The sequence below is a fragment of the Bacillus rossius genome, chromosome 6 (assembly GCF_032445375.1).
Source record: "Bacillus rossius redtenbacheri isolate Brsri chromosome 6, Brsri_v3, whole genome shotgun sequence".
NCBI classification, from domain to species: Eukaryota; Metazoa; Arthropoda; class Insecta; order Phasmatodea; family Bacillidae; genus Bacillus; species Bacillus rossius.
This window is the reverse complement of record NC_086334.1, coordinates 3,447,690-3,462,941: the sequence shown is the minus strand read 5'-3', so window position 1 is coordinate 3,462,941 and position 15,252 is coordinate 3,447,690. Positions and strand designations below refer to the sequence as shown.

At 35.5% G+C, this 15,252-nt stretch overlaps 1 protein-coding gene across 1 annotated transcript; it reads right to left on the bottom strand.

The window, feature by feature from the left end:
* Window positions 1-1,514: 1,514 nt before the first annotated feature.
* Window positions 1,515-15,008, bottom strand: LOC134532518 (alpha- and gamma-adaptin-binding protein p34-like). The gene is made up of 6 exons (XM_063368981.1): window positions 14,737-15,008; window positions 11,273-11,463; window positions 10,598-10,721; window positions 9,474-9,632; window positions 6,324-6,443; window positions 1,515-2,707 (listed from the first exon to the last, which is right to left on the bottom strand). Exons 1-6 carry the CDS (start codon window positions 14,801-14,803, stop codon window positions 2,529-2,531), a joined length of 840 nt encoding a protein of 279 aa, XP_063225051.1. The 5' UTR covers window positions 14,804-15,008; the 3' UTR covers window positions 1,515-2,528.
* Window positions 15,009-15,252: the final 244 nt, after the last annotated feature.

Genomic DNA, 15,252 nt, shown 5'->3' with positions numbered 1-15,252 from the left:
GGTAAATATTTTATTAACGAATGAACTGTGAATTATAACACGTTTAAGCTGATGCAACGGAAAAATTATCATGGATGTAATGGCTACCAACTGCAGCCATTTTGTTTACAGCAGTGAAGCGCCATAAACATCTTGGTCACAGATGACCAAAATCAATGTCATGTTTAAAGATTATTAACAAAATACAATGGAAAAGTTCTGAGGAAGCACATGCTACAAAATCTGACATTTCAAATAAAAATTTTTTATTGCATTACCATCATAGTTTAAAAAAACTTTTTTTCCTCGCCAATCACATAAAATATCTTCCCTGTCAATGTTTTTCTTCTTCTTACCAAGGCCTGAGATTTCATAGTTTGAGTTTTTATCATTTTAGGTTTTTGCAGCAGCCGTAGATGAACGCTTACCACAAACTTACAGCAATTATTGTAACATCTCACAGATAAACCAACTCGCAAAGCACAAACCACATGCAAGATGTCTGTCATTCCTTAAAGCAGTAGCAGGTAAACCAAACTTGAAGCTTGAAGGAACCTTTGCTATTCAGGTTACCATGCAGCATATTCAAGTTTTGAATAAGCCTGGTAAGTTACTGTGATTTTTCGAAACACATTTTACGAAAAATTGGACGTTATTAATAAGAAATTATAGTAGGTATACTAAAAAAAAAAAAAAAAGTCTGACATAAAATGGCATTAATAGCAAGAGATGTAAATTAGAATGTTCACCATTATGTCCACCATATGAAAGTTCTTACTACAGTGCTCAATAAACAGTGAAACTGTGATTAGTTCCTCAAATTGTTATGCCAGTTGCACGCCAACAGGTCAACGAATGGGGAGTAGTTTATTGTATATTCATAAAACGTTATACCGCGAATAAGGGAAATGGTGTACTGATGAAACAGCCTCACAAGGATGATACGAATTCAAGCAGATGATTGGTCAGATAATACAGCATGCAGCATGTGACATAAGCTTAACGGTCATGTTTGTTTGGAAATATATGTTTAAAAGTTTAACGATAAATATTGTTTAAGAGTTTAAAGATCAACATTATTAAATTATATTTTCCCTTAAAACCCTGAACGTTATATGTAAGAAGCATATATAAATGCAAACATTTTAAATAGGAAAAATAAATATATGGAAGTGATGAAGGGAATAATTTTGTGGACGTAATGACGGGAAAACATTGGATGCAGAAACGTCATGAGCATGTTTTACTGTATTTCACAATTTTTTTATAAAATAAATAATAAGACAATACATAAAACAAAATATTTTATTTTTAACAATTTAGAAAGCAAAATGAAAACAAATCTTTCTACTGAAAATTTGTATTTGAAGACAAAATAAAGAAATTCAAAACTATGCCCTAATTGCTGATAACCTTTTGATGAGATAGCCAAATATAAATTACTATTTAATATACAGTACATGGACTATTCGGCCACATCCAAGCACATGTTGGTTGCATGGGTATCTTTCAATTTACAATAAATTAAAACTATGTGAGAACCAGAAATGAAATATATTTTACAAAATCCAGGAATATACATAAAATTAAATTATTTGATGATTACATGAGTAAAATACCAATTGTGTTATTCATATACACATTACATTGTAATACAGACATGCAGATAGCAATGAAAAAAAAAAGAGGTAGAGCGGTGTTGAAATTGCAGGCAAGATTACATGGTAAACAGTAATAAAATAATTAAAAACATTTGTGTACTGAATACCAATAAAAATATTCCTTAAGACAGAGAAATGTTTAAGTAACAAGTGTACACATTTTGCTAGCCAATCAAGAGTGGAGTGAGTTTGACGTCATGCAGCAAGGTCAAGAAGTACCGTGACAGGAAATCTTTAGCACGTTCCACTGATTGGCTAACGACTGCACTTGCCACTTAAAAAAAAATTATGCTACTTAAAGTTTCAACTAGTTTTATAATTACAATCAGAACTATTCAAAGATTTTCTACATTTTTTAATACACATTTAAAGGATCAAAGCACTAAACCACAAAAGAAACATTCACATCAATGCCAAGAAAATATTACAAAATTACGTATGAAAGACATATGCACCAAAGGAAAAAAAAATATTTCAACTATGCACACCGAATAAAATGACAAGGGATCATTTAAATAATCACATATCTTTTGCCAGATACATAATTTCAGATACCGTATTTCTTAAACACGGCACCTAATCGAAGTTCTGCCATAACCGTCTCTTGCCACGTCATCAAGTGTGGGAATATATTTAAAAAAAAAAAATTTAACGGTTTCACATCTAGATATGTCATAAACTGGAAATTAGAAAAGATGAAGAATTTATCCTATTATCTAAGGAAGGTTTTAACGTTTTAAGATGACAGATGGCCACTACAATTATCGCACTGAGTAACAAGTAGGATGTTTGTTTTCGGGAGGAATAATACTCAAACGAAGCATCTGCTCAGAAGAAATACTGATGAAATGCGTCCACGACGGGTGCAAGCCGGCGGTCTCGGCTCGCCTAGCTGCTGAGCTCGTCCTCGTCGCCGCCGATGGCGCGCCAGAACGCCAGCACCACCTGCTCGGCGCATGCCTTGCGCTGGTCGCTCGGCAGCCCCTGCACGTGCTGCTTCATGGAGGACAGCTGCTCAAACAGCGAGGAGAAGCCCGCCACTCCGCCGCTGTCCCCCAGCAGCTCGTCTGGAACAACAACCACCACCGTCCGTCCGTCCATCCGCCCCTCCTCGGAGCAGGGGGGGCAGCAGGGGCGAGTCGCCCCCGTGCTGTCATGCACGGGGGGTAGGGGGAGGTTAGTAGCATTTCGCCCCCCCTCCTTTCCCCAGAATAAAATTTTTGGTCCTAGTAGCACTTTTTCTCAACCAGTCAGTAGTTACAAACGCGTTGCATTGGTGATCGCATTGATTGAGAAAATCGTATCCATTGACATTAAATTCCAAGACCGAATCCAAGGGGGTAGATCACACGGGTTAGGTTATTTGCCACACCCACTACCCACGATATTTTAATCTCCATATTTAATACATACTATGTCATCAAATTCTTTGGTTCGGAAACTCATTAAATAACACAATTTTGCATCTAAAATTCCAAATTTTTCCGTGGGGAGAGCTCTAGGACTGAGGTAAGTGTGATACATCTTCCCCCCCCCCCCCCCCCCCAACTCAAGAAAACATTCCGACGTCCCTGACACCGCTCGTAGGCACATTGGCTTCTTTCAAAAATACAGAGCGAGGTGGCGTAGAGGAAAGACCCTGGTTTGAATCCTGGCCGTACACCATCTAAAAAATTAATGCGGATGCTTTCTAATATCTCTTACGACTAATTAAACGCTTTTGTTGAGAAACGGCAACAAACTCAACTTGACACTGCAAACTTAAATTCAATTGGTTTTCTATTCCAATTTTGTTACAACACTGGCAGGAAAAAGACTATATGCTGAATTGCAATAAAGCCGAACAAACACTGAAAAACTTGTAATACACCATAAAGCACCAAAAGCTAAAAAAAAAAAAAAAAAATCATATTAATCAGCATATTTAATGAAAACTCAACTTAGATTAAATAAATGTAATCTTTTAATATATTAAATTCAATAAATGTAAATTATTTTTTACATATAGTAAGTCCCAAAAAATATAATATGCTAAATAAATTGGATTTTTTTTCTTATGTATTGCAACTATCAGTTACTAGTTTTTACAATGGTAAATTTTTCAATCTCCCATATACTTGCAGATATATTGGTATTGTTCCCAAGAAGACTGACATGCTTATTACAATTATTGTATTGTTAAAGTGCATCATGTATTAGTCAAAATGACACTATTTTGGTAAAGTATCATTAAACAAGCAAGTGGTGTATTTGTTGTAAATGGTGCTATCTTTAAGAATAAACAGAGTGTAATTTCAGGGAAAGTATTGCATTGCATTTAATGACATGTAAATGAGACCTAAAGAAATGTTGTTAATTGCAGGAAACGTAAATACCGAGAACGCTAATGTGGGGTTTCACTTAACACTTTGTATCATCAAATGAAACTAGTTTTGGGCCATAATGAAACTTTGAATTACATATCCGGTATATTGTAATATACACACAAATTAACACTGAATATCCTATTCATATTGCCCGGGATTTAAACGGGTTTGTAATAACGAGGATTTTGGTTTAACTGATATTGTATTAATGAGGTTTCACTGTAGTTGTATAACTGCATTCAATTACACATAAACAAAATGCTCAGTGTCCTATCTTAAAAACTTTCTCTATTATTTACTATAAAATCATTGCTCAGCTTCAAAGACACATACAAACTTGTGAAGCACTTGGTAGACCTTAAGTCATATAGATGATTTTTTACTTATTTGAAAGTGATAAACCAGCAACCGAAGTTTGCAGTCAAATTCAGACACATGCTGTACATGTATCCCCGATAGTGGTGTTTAATGTGATATACAAAAAAAAAAAAAACTTGCAAAGCATTTTCTTAAACAGGGAAATTTTAAATTGTTTGAAAATTGTTCAATGGATTAACTGTTTATATAAACTTAAAAACCGTATTGGTCCGAAAATAGGCCGACCTTTTTTGCCAGTTTTGTCAACCTTGAAATCTAGAGTCGGCCTATAATGGGGCACTAGCCAAAATAGTATAATTAAACACATTTCAAGGAGAATCACTTATAGCATAAAAATGTTATCAGATATACAATTCATTGACCTAAAATTACGCCGTACTTACGTGTAATTAGTAATTTTTCCAACTTATAAATTTAGTAAACACACTTAACCCCAATAACGTATCATATTTTAAAATAAGTACACAGATGTGGTCACTTGTAGCACATAGCTTTTAAAAGCTCGGTCTGGTTATTTTTTAACTGTATTTAACAGGCTGCAGTAATTTTATTTGCTTGTAAAATGTGGTATTTACAGTAAACAATTAATAAAAACAGCAATTATTTTGCCGTAAGGTTATTTACCATATTCTCCGTTCACTCTTACCGGAGTTTTGGAATAAACAAAGCATCTTGTAAACAAACATTTTCATTGGCTGCCGGCCGCCGCGCACATTATTCGTGTGCAAGAAATAGTCCCTTGGTTACGTACTATTTGTAAGTATTTTTACCATGCCTTTTTTATAACAATTGTTGTTATATAGCAATATAGCGTTTCATCATTGATATCCAATACAGTTTAATGTGTCAGCAAGTATTTACTTACAATTTTATGTTAGCAGACGCAGTGTGTGTATACAGTTAATGCCCGGCGCAACAGTTGTATTTTGGATTTGTGCGCGCATGGTTTATTATGGCTGACGCCGGACCGAGTTTTGTAAAACACAGAATGGGAAAGCCTTTGAAAAGTGCACAGAAAAAACTATTGTGTTGAATGTTTTTAAAAAATTTTCAAATATCCGGATTGTCGTGTAAACGATATCGCGAGTTTAAATGCGGAATTTACGGGTGTTTCGAATCGTAACACTATCATAATTATTGTTGTCTTACGTTACGGTGCTATTTTATCGATTATTCAAAAAATAAACATTGTTTGCTTTTTCTCTGCCAATTTCAAAAGTGTGATAAGATATGCAGAAACCACAAATAATGTGGAAGCTGGGCGGAAATATGGTGTTGACGAGAAGAATGTGCGTCGCTGGCGGGCTCAAACAAATAAATTGATAAATGCAGTTTTCCCTGATTTTGAGTGTGCTGTAGAAGGGGTCGGCCTATATTCGAGGTCGGCTTATTTTCGGGCCAATACGGTAGAGTATTTTAAATAATTTTTAATCATGATCATAAAGCTTTGTTACATATAAAAAGGATGGTAGGTACTATGTTGTAGAAAACAAATACCATGTTCTACATAAATTTTCTTGGCTGCATTTGGATCCCACCTGCCGTTAAGTACCGGTAACTAATAATAAAAATAAAATTATGAAACGTTGTGTGTACCTGCGTACACATGCAAAGGTTAGTGCCCCTGACTTGTCAAAGAATACCACGAGGACCCCGGCATATTTACGACACATGTCAGTTTTGAGATTCAATGCAATACGTGTTTGTGTTCTCGGGCTCGTTAATGAGTTGTTATCGGAATGAATTCTACTCAGCAGCTGATTTCTGGAACCACCCGCAAACGTTCTTTTTTCCTCCTTGTTGGGGTTTTCCGATGTTTTTTTAGTAGAACCCGTGACAGTTATTTGGTTTTGAAATGTCGACTCAACAACCGGGTTATTCCCGAACACGCGCGGACGCTGGCGGGAGCACAGGGTGGGCCAAAGACGAGGTCCCTCACCTATCCTGTCCTCCAGGTGACCGCTGCCGTATGCGTGTGCTGCGTTGTCCAGCGGCACGGCGTCCGTGTCGTTGCCGTTCAGCATGGACTGCACGGTGCGAGACAGCTGCTGGGACTTGCCTGTGCGTTACACAGCACAGGTTCACACTACACAGTCTTGTAACATTACACATGTTCTTTTCTTTACCATAGATAATGATATAAGTTTGAATTTTTTTAAATTTGTTGATTTTTCTAAGACCATACAATAGAATTTTTTTTTGACAGTATTATTACTAGGGACCAGAAAAAATTCGCGGATTCGACGACCTCTAGGATAGCCTCCATTATCCTCTGCACTTCTCAAGTAAAACACGCGTGTTCATTGGGTACTAAATTGTGCTGAGGCGTCTCTCCACTGGGTAGCTTGTGATTCGACGCTTCTTTGGTCGATGGTCTCTCTCATTGGCCCGGAGAGCTCCGGTTAAACTGCGAGCCAATAGCAGAACTAGCAGAATTGTACACGCGTTTGAATTTCAGCCCATCACGAAATGAATCCGCAAATTTTTCCGGTCTCTAATTATTACAGTTCTGAACATTCTGATATAAATATATCTGATGACAAAAAACATTTGAATCAAGATGGCATCTTTCAGTTACTTTTCCTTAGAAGTAAGATTTAAATATCATTTGACAGTCTTAATGAAATGCAATAAATATTCATATTTACAAAATTCTCACTCTTTTACAAAATAATTTTTTTTTAAGTATATCATAAAATTCTGTTTAAAACATTTGTGCTCTATGGTTACATTTGGCAACAGAGCACACTGAAATAAGGTAAACTGCAAAGAGAGAGTAACTGCCCATTAAAATGCACACTGTGAACTAAGACTGTGACATGCTATACAACACACTCACTGCAGTCACATTGACACAACACTTCTGTTTTCTGTCATTTCAAAATTACTTTACCCATGATTGTTACACATTTTAAGCTATCACATTCCTATAATATTTCCAGGAAAGTCATTTAAAAAGTTCAAAAAAGATTTAACACATTTGAACTTCATTTTTTTAAAGTCAGGAACAGTGAAGAACATGTTGCCAGAATCAAAAGTCATTTTTAGCATTTTCACATGATTCAATTATATAATTACACAAGTCACCAGTTCTGCCAAATAACCAATATTTATAAATAGTAGTTTATGATTTAGCCTCAACTCCTGCATGTTGACATATTTCATTATCGTGACACAGAAAAATGTTAGAGTGCAAAAAAAAATTCAGAACTATGTTCATTATCAATATTTGATATCTTTTTATCATCAGTTTTTCTAAAGATGAGTAATGAAAATAATGGTATACATTATCACTTTCAAAAATGTCTAAATAAAAATCTGAAATTTGCAAGATATCCCAGTTCTTTCTCTAGCTAGGTAAGGCTAAAGTTCTACATGCTTTTCCAAAACACGGGTCTTGTGAAACAAGCTTTGTAAAAGCTCAACGTTGCCACTATAACCTCCTCGCCACTATGCTCGCTGAGATGTCTGGAAAGTACTACAGTTACGTACCGTGGGATGTTTGACGAAACAAGCAGGCGAGGAAAGACATGAGATGACATCCACAGGTAAACGTATGCAAACAGCTAGTGAACTAGTTTTAGGACTTATTTAGAACCTTTTAATTTGATTTACCTTCAACTATTTATAAATCATAGGATATTTAGTTCATAATAAGAAGCAAAAATAAACATAAAAAAAAATATTTACAGCAATGTGTCGATTTTAATGTTAAACAGCTACACTACAGCCCTGCTAATTCGAATCCAGATGAAAAGAAAAAAAATATATATATTTATTAATTTTTTACAAACATGTTTGTTTCAGTTTGAAGGTTATAAAATTAGGTAGCATTAAAAATTTTATTTATGAAATAAATCTATTTACCTATAATGTTTTTCCTATCCCAAACTAGTATTACATGGATTTTAAGGCAATTTCAGTTTTGTCTAGACTTTTGGTGAGCCCGATAGGGTCTGGTCTCATTTAGTACAGTTTAGCGACCCTATAATGAAAACTTTTTCGAGGTTATTTCCAAATAATTTAATTTAGTCTCTTAACTTTGCACGGGTGCAATGCTGATACTAAATATACAAATTATAATTATAAATATAAATATAGACTAAAAACATAAGATAATCAACAAATATCAACAACAAAAGATACCTATTCTATTCAGTTCTTTTTTGAACTTAAATACCTTTCCTTAAACTAGGCTTTCCGATAATTAAATTAAAAATTTTTTTTACTTACTATTTGTTTGACTAAAAACCAAAGATGATCAAAAATTATCAACATGATCTATCTCATAGGGTTCAGCCAGCGTTTATTTACGACATCACATTAAAAAACCTCTAAAATTATCAGTGTTTCTCTACTATATTATAAATGTATTATACGTATAAACCTTCCTCTTGAATCACTATCTATTAAAAAATTGGTTGTCTGTAAAGTCGGTTTACAGACGATAGTTTAACGTGAAAACGTCATAACAAAACATTGATGAAATGATTGCATACTTTTATGAATAAAATTGAATCATTTTTATTGAATCATCAATGTTTTGTATGGATACAAAGAAAGAGTAAAATGAAATCTACAATTTAATTGATAAATTTACTTTTACTTGCACTCATTAATTCAAATATGTTTATTACTTTAACGAAGAGATTATTTTAACTACTATATATTTTATACATGTTTGCTATTTAACTTCTTCCAATCTGTGTTATTCTGTTAAGGATAGGACGATAAAAGGGAAAGTAGGAAAGGAATGTGAGTGTTTCAAGTTTAATGTGCCTCGAAGAAGTCAAATCGATGGTTGTTAGAATCGAGTGGAAGAGAGTTTGATACGGCGCAAGTGTACAATGAGCGTAACTGGACAATGTGCATAACAGAACAATGTGCGTAACAGAACAATGTGCGTAACATGACACTTTTTCGTGCGTGCAGCCGATGTTCATCGATTTATTAGACGTTGTCAAGTAAAAAAACCGCATCAAGATCCGTTGCGCAGTTTTGAAGAGCTAAGCATGCACAGGGACAGACAGGCAGCGGGAACTAGGTAGTACAAACACGGGTCAGGACGCGACGGGGACTCAGGACCCACCCTTCATGCGCAAGTTGGGCCAGAGGTGGGCGTGCAGCGCCTGCACCACCCGCGGGACGCCCGTGGTCTCCAGGAAGTCCTGGTCGGCCTCCCACTCCGGGTCCAGCTCGGGATTGCGCTCCACCAGCTCGAAGCCCCGGTCCACGCACCACTCCTGGGCTGCCGGCACACACGGAGACCCTCTCGTGATACAGCCACCATCTTCCTCATGTGATACTCACAACTCAATACGAAAAACAAGGATGTATGTATACCGATTCCAATAAAATAAACCTCATTTCTGTAACTTGCTCCTTTTTTTTAAACGCCTTTCAAAACTGATACACACCTTTTGCCCTATCCTGTATAAATTAATATTTTTTTTTAAATAGTGCAGCTGATTTAATAGGTTTGAAGAGCCATACTAAAATTACTTATCAATATGAATTACTTATTTAAAATGCAACTAGGTAACTTAACCAATCATCCCTAATGTTTTAATATATTTTTAATGTAACTAAGCTAACCATTTTTCTAACACCTTATTACAGAATTTTTTTTTATGTATCTACCTAACCAACTGTTCACACGATGACATAGTATCTTTGATGTATGTAACCCATTAACTTAATAAACTGGTTAAATTACCATACGTATGAAAACTTTCTTAGAGAATGATTGGGAGGAAAAAAAAAAGGAAGGAAAAGATGCATTTTTTATTCTATTTTTTGAAAAGGAGGTTTTTTCCCCCAGAATCACCCCAAAGGTTCAAAGTTTCAATCCACAGTTTATATACAAAACAATTTTTAAGGAAATAAATGGCAAAAGTGAAAATTTGATATTAAATTTTAGAAGCAGAGTTAAAAGTTTTTACACGTATTTTTTTGCACCGCTTTAATGTTTTAGCACCAAATTTTTTTTGCACTGCTTTTGACTTATTTTAAAACCACTTTAGATGAATTTTAGTAATAGTTTTGCAGGGTCCCTACAAACTTGTTATTTTGTTAGGCCATGTTTGTTACAAAACAAATATGAAGACATGAAATAAGCCGTTACATTTATCAACTGAACGCGATCTCGGCGACATGCTACCAAAGAGACGTGGGGAAGGAGCAGTTGTCGCGGCGTCGCGGAGGTGGCGTTACCTGCGACCTTGGACACCCCCGTGGCCGGGTCCTCCCAGCACCGGTCGCACAGCAGGATCTGCACCTCCGGCTCAAACTCCTTCAGGAAGCTGAGCCAGCTCTCCGCCACGGCCAGACCCTCGTCCTGCAACGCACGCCGGCTCGCAACCTCTGACACTCACCGCAAACACAAGAGCAGTGCCTCCAACGAACCGGGACACAAACGTACAATGCAACCTTCATATGAATGACCGACCACACTCCAATTTACAATCAGTCGTAGCAGGTTGATAAATTACAAGATAAAAAGCAGGTCTATATAATTAATTAGAGACCACTGACATTATATAATAAGACTCGTACAATATCTTTGAGCTAACTTTTACAGACCAATTAATATATAGGGGATGCAACTAAAAAAAAATCATTACATAATTATATAACACTAATTTTTTGTTTAAAACAATTCTACTACCAACATAAGGTTATGACCCCAGGCTCATAAAATGGAGGAATGCACACTAAGCAGGTCTGCCAAAATTACATCGACTGCATAAATAGCCTAACAACACATTCTAACATGGATAGAAGTAAATAACTCTGCAGCAACAAACACACTGGCAAGAACTGCCTCTACGATAAAAAGCACAGCGTTACAAACTGGCAGGCATACGAGAGCCCTCAAGCTGAACCCACGATGGTGCTGTCGAAGTTTATCACGACCGCTTCCACCGAGACGGCGAACTCCTCACTGCCGAGCGTCTTCTTCTCCACGGAGCACAGGTTGACGTCGGCGGTGTAGTACTTGGTGTCTATGTGCCACGGGAACGCCTTTATCCCGTCCTCGAGCACCACTGGTTCCGGCAGAGCGTCCACCCCCAGGATCACTGGACGGGGCAACAGGGCAAAGGCTAACTTACCAAGTGCAAGCGTTTACAACAAGAAGGTTAAAAGGTGGTTATCAGGATTAAATAATTCTTGGTCATTTTCCGGAGAGTGGGTAAAGTTCAACTGCAGAATGTAAAATAAAATGTTTAACTATTCATGTAGAACTTGTAACACAACACTTTAGTAAGCAGTAAAGAAACAAGCATGTATAGGTAAAGGTAAGCCTAAGCGAAATGTTTCTTAGCCTCAAAACTAGACTCCCAAAACTGCATGTACAATATTTTTTAAATAAATGACATATTTTTAGAACTCTAAAGGCCCCAGGCACAACTAAACTGCTGTTGCTCTGCTAAAAAGATGAGTAAATTAGCATACATTAGTTATCAGAGTGTTTGTCACTTTATTTGATTGCTTAAAATTCACCCAGAGACAAGGAGTACCCTCTACTACACTCTACTATTTATTTTAGTTTTCTCTGCAGGTCCTTCGCACCCCTCATTTTCAATACATTCCCTGTCCCGTACTCACCTGGAATGAGAGTTTCTCACTTTCTGCTTGCCTCCATGCCCTCTATATCTTCCACTAATGGTCTCTCCACCTTCTATCTCCCAGCTTCCACAACCCCCCTCGGTAACACTAGGATATAGCAACTTTTTAGGATGAAAAGAATCGGAAAACATGGTTTTCACACGCTACCCTGAAGGAATGGTTTCTTAATTCCTACTGGTTCATGGAAAATAACGGTTTAAAGCTTACATTACAATACCTGTGTTTTCACACTGTCACACCATTCTTTGTCTCCCCGCAATCGTATCTCTTCGTTTAGCACAAATGGCAAAATACAGAAAATTAAAAATACACTAATTTATCCATTTCATGTATTGAATTTTATCCCTGGATCCTGAAGGCTTGATCCTGTAGTACATGATGCTTGCTGTTTTAGTTCAGTACGTCAGAAGATCCTGCATGTACAAAAAAACATTGTCATATAATAATGAATTATGATCGTAAGTCAAGAGGATTCTTTTTCAACCTACAATCATAATTCTTTTTTATTTCACAATTTCTTTTATGTGCAGGATCTTATGACATACTGAAATAAAACCGCAATCATCATGTACCACAGGATCAAGCCTTCAGGATCCAGGGTTAAACTGGGATACATGAAACACCAGCCATAATAAACACAGAATATACGATGCCTATAATCAAAGGATTCCCTGAAAAGACTGCAAAATTCAATGTGTCAGCTACTTCAATGCACAACACATATTCCTCAAAGAAAATGAACAATGTTAACAATTCAATTCAAATGTTAGGCTCCCATAGCCTCATTCGTTATGTCATTCAAAGTAGTGCATACTTATTCTAATAAAACAACAAACATGAAATACAAGCATTATAAATTCCTTACAACTGCAATACAGTCGTTATTTAAATGAATTTTTTTATTGCAACACCTACATTGACTTAAGGGTAAATATGTAGTTGGGCGGTATTTGCGAAAAAAAATTTTAAAAATCCGAAAATACCTTTATTTTATGCTCTTCAACGTCCTCTTTTCATTAAAAGTGGCGGAGGTAAGAAATTCCAAATATTTTAGGAGATATCGAATTTTTAAATTTCATCATATGTAGTAGAGCGGTATTTGCGAAAAAAAATGTTAAAAATCCGAAAATACCTTTATTATATGCTCTTCAACTTCCTCTTTTCATTAAAAGTGGCGGAGATAAGAAATTCCAAATACTTTAGGAGATATTGAATTTTTAAATTTCATCACAATACCAGTGCCGTGATGTGGCAGTTAACATTGTTTCTTGTTTACTTACGAGGTACGAGTATCTACTTTTTTTATTGGATAATGGATAATGATGTCGCGTGATTGTTCGTGATAGGCCAGAATTCAAACGAACCAATACGTGATTATTTAGTTCATTTATTGTTTAAAACGGTGTTTAATTACCGCCTCCAATTTAGGTGAGTTTTTAACGTTTCTAATTTTAAAGTCTTATTTGTGTTTTTGATATTGTTGCGCAAGTAATAAGTAACAAAAAATTTTTTACGTGAGTTGTTACTGTGCATCCTTTGTTACGGGTTTGTTAGGTAAGGTCAGTTACATTATAAATAATTTAAAACTAAAGAATAATTAAAATTAATTCACATTATTTTTAATGTCGGCTTAGTTTGAAAGTATTAATAATGTAAATGACCTGACCTAATCAACCATTTTATTAATCACGCATTGACGATTCACGTATTCACGAACACACGGCAAAATAACAAAAATGGCGTCGCTCGAATGGTTCCACAGGTCTTGTATTGCAAAATTAAAAAATTCAATATCTCCTAAAGTATTTGGAATTTCTTATCTCCGCCGCTTTTAATGAAAAGAGGAAGTTGAAGAGCATATAATAAAGGTATTTTCGGATTTTTAACATTTTTTTTCGCAAATACCGCTCAACTACATATGATGAAATTAAAAAATTTGATATCTCCTAAAGTATTTGGAATTTCTTACCTCCGCCCCTGGTAATGAAAAGAGGACGTTGAAGAGCATAAAATAAAGGTATTTTCGGATTTTTAACATTTTTTTTTCGCAAATACCGCCCAACTACATATTTACCGACTTAAGTTCTAAAATAAAACTAAAAATTAAAAAAATAAAATAAAACACAGGTAACACAAACAATGAATGTCTGTGATTAAGTGAATACCTAGGTATTGTAATGTAAGCTGTAAACTGTTATTTTTTTACAAACCAGTAGGAATTAAGAACCTTCCTTGCATTATTACTTCAGGAACGTCTCTAGTATATGGAAAACATATGTTCCTATTTATTGCGGGTAAATAATGAATGGGGGCAGCTGCGTAAATGCACAGGTATTGTAATGCAAGATATAAAACTTTAATTTCTTCACAAACTAGAATGAATTACAAAACCATTCTTGGGAGTAAATTAAGAGACATGTGTAGTATGAGGAAACCATGTTACAAGAGATGTCTGAACTGTGAGTGACGTATGTAAGTAAACAAAAACAAGGCCACGCAAGGTTGGAGTACACAACCACATACTTGAATTCGAACTCGGCCTAACTTCATACAAAACAAAACAAATTATATTAACTTAATATTCTCCGCTCCAAACCCCCATTTACCCGAGATTGTCACAAGAAAATGTAGGGGTGGTAATTACGTCATCGACATTAAGGTATCGCCTCGTATACTAATCCCAAATTTACTATGTATATTCCAGGTTGTCATAAAATACTTACGTTTAATTATTTCTTCGGGGTGAGTATCTGTGCAACTAGCAACAACAGCACAAGGCTTGTTTTCCATTGCTGATAATATTGAAGCAGACTGATTTATAACTACAGTATTTGAAATATTATTCCCTTATCATGACACGTTCCCTTTTCTATAGTACTAAATATACAGTACTAAGGTTAGCTGTACTTAACGTGCTGTCAATTATTGACAATTCAATATCGATGTGAAAATGGGGCATTAGTTGTTCGCGTAGAATTAACATTTTGAAATTATGCACTCAAATCGTTCTTTCCGTTCATAATATATATCAGAAGTTGTGGTCAAAAGTAGCATGTGTTCGAAATGCCTTGCCATCGGGCAGGGTTTAATTGGAATTTGTGTATACCTCGCCATATTAGGTTTGGTAATATTTTGTAATATTAAATGTTTTAAATTTGATTTCCTAATATTTGTTGCAAAAAGGCATGCAAAATAATTTTACAAATACTTCTAAGTTATTATCGTCTCGTAGTAATAAA

What these genes read in the sequence shown, in the direction of transcription:
- LOC134532518 (XM_063368981.1), bottom strand. Translation starts at nt 14,803, where the DNA reads ATGGAAAACAAGCCTTGTGCTGTTGTTGCTAGTTGCACAGATACTCAC. An exon ending in CCCCGAAGAAATAATTAAAC is followed by an intron (nt 11,464 to 14,736) that starts GTAAGTATTTTA and finishes TGCCCCGTCCAG; the next exon opens with TGATCCTGGGGGTGGACGCT. An exon ending in TCACCTGGAGGACAGGATAG is followed by an intron (nt 2,708 to 6,323) that starts GTGAGGGACCTC and finishes TTGTTGTTCCAG; the next exon opens with ACGAGCTGCTGGGGGACAGC.